The following is a 6,474-nucleotide window of genomic DNA, read 5'->3' on the forward strand; positions in this document are numbered from 1 at the left end:
TTTAGAGAAAGTTGGTGCATTAAATTTGGAGGTTGGTTGGAGTGATGAGCAAGCAAAATGTCTAAAACCTCGGTTTTTTTCGTAGCTCCTATAACAATTTTCAGAGCTAATTTTAAAAAATCATATCTTTATCAATTCCGCCTCATTCTTGTGCTCAAATTGAAGCCCCAGATGTCTAGCTTCTAGTAAAATTAACCTCACTCACAAATTAAAAAAATTTTGAGAGATATCAATGAAATGGTGAGCAGAGGTCATTTGTTTGAAAATAGTTTCAGCATAATTAATATTAATAGGCCCCAAATTAGTTTCCAACTAACATTAATATGCTCCAATAACTTCTATTTTAGACTTAATCAATTCTAAATTTATCCCAATTAAAAAAATAATTACACAAATTACTCATTGAATAATTAATATTTGATTATCTAATTAATCAAGTATGTGCAACCTTACCATAAGAAGTAGTCCTAGTCAATCAAATTATGACACGTCATTGATTTCAAATTGATTATAATTATAACCAATTAAAATCAATTGTTCATAGTCACATATAGTCAGACTCAATTTGTGATAATACATCTTGGCCATTCAAACTTGATTTGATGACAACTTTCAATTTGATGGTTCGATTAAGGTTTGTGACCAGTCAATTTGATCGTTACAACATCAAGATCATTTTGATGAAATGAAATTAAGGATCTAATGGCCACAATTAAGATGCCTATTTTCAAGGTGAAATTACTCTTTTATCCTCCATATCCTCCATGTGAGGTTAAATGTAGGTTGCAAAACGGGGTATTAACAAGATTGTTCAAATACCTTTTATATCCAATCTATATTTTTAACTTAAAAAAAAAAAATGTAATTACAAAAACTTATAAGTGATATAATTGTAAGTTGAAAATTTACAAACTCTTTCCCCTTAAGACCCCTAAGTACTTTGTGCATGGGGAGATGTCAATTCAGTTACAAGGCCCTTGAACTTTATAAACTCTAAATCTCTAAAACTTCATATAAATATTTAATTTGAATTTTTTTTTAAATTTCTGCCAATCCTCACTCCCTTTCACTCTCAAACCCTAAAACCTTCCTCTCACTCTATATAGATAATACTACATTATGGACTTAATATTTATTAAGTACTTTGATGTTATTTTATACTTTTAGATGATGTGTTTTAAGTATTTGATGTTATTATTTACCTTCAAATTGTATGCTTAATAGGTATTTTTATGTTGTGAGTTTGTATTAAATCTGTTGTTTATTAAATTTATAACAGTATTAATCATGTGCTTTTTTAAAGCGGGTTAAATAAATTGAATTTGTGTCAACCCAACCTATTTAATATTAAGCAGATTGAAATATGTTGTGTCACATTCATGTTAATCCTACACAACACGGCCCGTTTATTAAGCGTGTCAAGTCTTGTCATGTTCACCTACTTCATTAAAATTTCTTGTTAAGGTTGAAGGGTCATGACATGATTATTAAATGGGTTAAGTCATTTTGCTGAATATCCATACCTCGACATAACATGAACACGACACGCTAACTTGAATTGACACCCTTAAGTGTGATGCCAACCTAAACTTTTTTGATGCTTGACTTAATGCCCACACTATTCACAATTGCGAGAATATTACTTTTGTGATTTTCTCATACCTCATGAAATTGGAATTCAACTATATTTATAGAGCTCTTGGGTCGCTTAATCAATCTTGTAATTCAAGCAACTATCATGATTTAGGCCGAGGAGGATTCTTTTCATGCCTTCAAGGGAGAGATTATATATAGGAGTTTTATTCTTGGGTTACATAGATTCTAGGTTTATCCGTTTATGACCATTACTCTGGTAAATTCAGATCATATGTTTTGGGAATCATGTTTCCCTATCAGGAGGCCTTCCTTGGTTTTTGGGGTAGTACATATCTCATACTTGTTTGTTGACTCATATGTTTTTTTGGTTTGTAGAGTTCTAATTGAGGTCGTTTTTCCACAATGGCTCACCGGACGAGGATCCTAGACGAATACATCCTTATCCTTATCCTTATCCTTATACTTCATTAGTATGAATTGATAACTTGCTCTCAATAATATCCTACTTTTAAAAGATCCCAAAATTTTTAATAGTTTTTGATGAGTCTAAGAAAATCAATTGGTTGTCAACCACAATGGACGATGTTAAGTCATCAGCAAGCCATCGAAGAAAGATAACCGCTCAATCACATTCAATATATTCATTGACGACCATTACTCAAAGGTATTAAACTCCCATCAAGAAAATAATTGTTATATTCAAGGTAATAATCACCTATAATTATGTCCAACAGCTACCTAAGTCACCTATAAAAGAGACAAGTTGTCTCACTTGCTAAAGTATGTAAAAAACTACTACAAAACTGCTATTTATATATAAAAAATATGAGTTGATACTGACTCAAGCATCAGAAGCTCTCCCTCCGAGCACAATTTGGTGGTCTCTTCGATCAGTTCTCTTTATTTTACAGATCCTATGAAATCGTAAAAAATTTTGGATTGGATGAGTGACCCAATTGATGATTTTTAGTATCATCAGTTTTCGTGTTGAAACACCATCATAAAAAATATTAAAGAAATAATAATTATTTTTTTTATTATAGTTAGAAAAAACTTTTAAAAGCTTTATTTACCACATCACAACAAACAAATCATTATTATTACCGCATGAAGAAAATTACAATTAAACATCACTTTCTCGTGTGAGTCGGTGAAACCTTTAATATGCGTCTCGCAATAATCTATTGCCCTTTTTCGAAGTATGTATACCCTAGTACCCCTAACGCCATGCATTGGCACTTAATTTAACTAGTAGATAGCAAATGCTTTATTCTCTACCCGCTTATATTTAGGCTTACACACTCAAAAATTATATAAGGCTTTAATGCCATCAATATCGTCCCTATGCAAACCTTGGGTCACTCCTGGACGTATGTTAGGCCACATAATGGCCCCTTCAACAGAGCTATGATCGAGTCCAAGAAGATGCCCAATTTCATGCAATGCAACAGTCTCCAAGTCAAACGCATTTGGGGCAGCTCCAACACTCCACTGCTCATCTGCATCATAATGGAATCTCCCATCAGTAGGCGCCCAAGCATGTGCTAAGATTCCACCAGCTCCATCAAAAGCGTGCCCATCTCCATGATCCCTCCTGTGGAAACTAACTTTGATATTTGCATTTGTGTGGTCCTGAGCTCTTGAGAACTTGAAGTGTGTGTTGGCAGCCCATGTTTCGAAAGCTTTTGCGACGGGACTCATTGCTTCAGTTGGAGTGCCAGGAAGAAATCCATAGGTGAGATGGTACTTAGAAGATGGCCACTTGGGATTTCCTTGGAAGAAAGTATAGTGAGAGACGGTATGTAAAGAGCCATGGCGGTGATGGTGTTTCTTCTTGCCTGAGCGCATCCAATTCGTACCATTGGAGATATCTGCCACCCCACAACGAGGCATCATCATTGTTGATACTGTTTTGGCATCCAAAGTTCCAGTGGCATTGAGATGGTAGTTTAGTTGGTATGTTTTAATGGCAGATTCCAAGAGTTCATCGAAATCATCATCATTGGTATGAGTGTGATTTTTGGAATGGTTATAGCTCAAATAACCAAAATTTTCGAGGTAGGCTTTGAGGTTATGGATGCCTTTGACCTGTTCTCCCTTGTGACATCCCTGAAGATGTTTGAGAAACTCAAAGGGTGATGATTTTTTGTCATGGATGTTTCGTGAAGTTGCATGCGAGTGGAGAGGAAGGAGGAGGACGAGGAGGAGGAGAGTGAATGAAAATAGAGAAAAAGCTTTATTATAAGCCATAACTAAGAAAGTTTGAAGTTAAGCTAGAACTTTTTTTTTGAGCAGATGTTAAGCTAGAACTTGATGTTGCAAAAGTGTCATGGTTTGGTTGCTATTTATAGATTATCAAGTAGAATCTAAGACGGTGTGTAATCGTGTGAATGCAGGTTGATAAATCTTTTGCTAAGTCAGTCGTGTATTAACCCGTGTTTAACCGTTTGGATACAGCTGAAAATTAAAAACATTATAGTAAAATAATTTTTAAATGTGTAAATAGTACCGTACGACCTATTTTTAATATTTTTTTATGAATAAAGTTATTGTGGATTCTGTGAATAGTGCATAAACAGTACATAATGTCTTCCGTATAATGTAATCTGCATGCATAATCAGTGTAAATTACTGTTCATAAGCAAAATGCACGGTTCATGTGCTGAAAAAAAAAAAAAAAAAAGAAAAGAAAAGAAAAAGAAGAAGAAGGCTGAAACGCAGACGCAAAACGCGCTGCGTTTCAGTATCCAAACCGCACCTAAGATTGAAAGACTTCCAATTCTTCGGTCAAAGTATAAGTTGATTTTACATATATTAATTACAGGCCAAGTCTCCACGCAAGTATATGTTGATCAGCGTTATATTAAAATAATAAAAGGAGACCAATTCTCTAATATTTGGGTCTTAACGAATACCCTTGGACTGGACTCTCTGCCCTTCATTATATAGTCTCCAAATTGATTGGGACAAAAAATGATTAGCGTAAACTGCGGGTTGGGAGAGTGTGTAAAATATGCAGTGCAGTTGATCACGGGAAAATTTTCTTGAAATTCCATTGTTTTTATTAATTATATATTTTTTCTTCTTTACAAAATTCTAGTTATATTGACAGGAAATTGCTACATGAAATTAAAAACAAATTCGAAAAACAAAGCTTCTTGATCTTTGCAATCAAGTGTAAAGGAGTTAGTAATAGGGTTTTGCAATTAAGTGCTTCTTAATCTTCATTATTTATGAAGTAAAGAGTTTTGCAGCCAACAAAAATCATTCAAGTTGTTGAAATTAATCACGTATTGGGATCTGTGCAAAGGAGTTAGTAATAGATTGGAGATTTGTGTATCAAAGGAAAGAAGACTATTATAAGATTAAGTCCAATTGGGTATTGGAGCAAAAGTTCAACTGAAGGTTGGTATTTTGGGATAGGCTAGGGTAGTGGTAAGATTCCTCATGCTTGTAATTGCTTGATTATTAATTAGTGGATTCTTGAGAGTGGTAACCTTAAATTCACTCAAGGGGGTTTTTACCTTGCGAAAAGTTTTTTCCATTTGTTAACAAATCACCATGTCAATTTAATTTTCACCACATTTAGTTTATTTAGTGATTTGTTGGTGCCTCCACGATTTGCATGTAATTTGACCTAATTAATCAACTTGGGTAATTGAATTAATTAACCGGGGTTAAGCTATCTTAAGCCAACAATATGTGAAGATCATATACAAAAGGAATTCATTGTTTTAATAAAGATTAAAATCTAAAAAATGAAAATTCCTCCAATCCACCATGTGGTAACTTAACTTTGTTTGTTTTGCTATAAAATATTTAGTTGTAAAATGTTTTCAACTAGAAACACTTTCAATGAAAACATTTTCTTTTCTAGTGTTTGGTTGGATACCTAAAAATGCTTTGGAAATCACTTTATGGTGTTTGTTTCGTTGTTATAAATAATAATAAAAAATAAAAAAAAAAAGGAAAAAGAAAAAGAAAAATCCTTCAATTAGAAACAAATGGAAAACGTTTTACAACCATAAAATTTAGTAAAACAGTATACAAGTTTTTACACAGGCTTTCGGTCAATGAAAAACATTTTACAAGTTTATTGACCACATTTTACTAGGGAACAAACACCTAAAAATGTCGAACATTTTCCAAAAAACATTTTACTGCGCAGCAAAAGGAGTTTTAAAAGACGGAGATTCTAGCCTTTTGCCCTTAATTTTTAAAAAATTTAGCAACATGCCCTTTTTTCGAAACTATATAGGGATATGCCCCTGTTTCGATACTCGATTACCTTAAAATCGAGTTTCATTAAAATACTCGATTCGTGAAAATCGAGTTATTTCAAATAAAACTAAAAAAAAAAAGCATGGAACTCGATTTTAGGGAAGTCGAGTTCCAAAACGCCGCTATAGGGCTTTAAAACGTCACTATAGGGCTTAAAAACGCCACTATAGGGCCCCTTGAACTTGGTATGGGGACTTATAAAATTTTTTGCAGGAAAACGCTGCTATAGGTCTCTAAAACGTCACTATAGGGCTTAAAAACGTCACTCTAGGGCCTAAAAACATCACTATAGGGCACCAGAACGAAGCGATTACACTTATAAAAAAATTTGCAGAAAAACGCCGCTATAGGGCCTTAAAACGTCACTATAGGGCTTAAAAACGCCACTATAGGGCACCCTGAATATGGGCCAATCACACTTCTAAAAAAATTTGCAGGAAAACGCCGCTATAGGGTTTTAAAACGTCACTATAGGGCTTAAAAACGCCACTATAGGGCTCCCTGAATATAGAGCAATCACACTTATAAAATTTTTTTTTGCATGGAACTCGATTTCCTGAAACTCGAGTTACGTGGAAATTTTTTTTTTTATATTTT

The 6,474-nt window shown here is 33.7% G+C and overlaps 1 protein-coding gene across 1 annotated transcript; it reads right to left on the reverse strand.

The window, feature by feature from the left end:
- Window positions 1-2,857: 2,857 nt before the first annotated feature.
- LOC115993634 (metalloendoproteinase 2-MMP-like) lies at window positions 2,858-3,846 on the reverse strand. The gene has a single exon (XM_031117581.1). It carries the CDS (start codon window positions 3,844-3,846, stop codon window positions 2,899-2,901), a length of 948 nt encoding a protein of 315 aa, XP_030973441.1. The 3' UTR covers window positions 2,858-2,898.
- Between the last annotated feature and the right edge of the window lie 2,628 nt (window positions 3,847-6,474).

This window comes from Quercus lobata, chromosome 6 (assembly GCF_001633185.2).
Source record: "Quercus lobata isolate SW786 chromosome 6, ValleyOak3.0 Primary Assembly, whole genome shotgun sequence".
Lineage (NCBI taxonomy): Eukaryota > Viridiplantae > Streptophyta > Magnoliopsida > Fagales > Fagaceae > Quercus > Quercus lobata.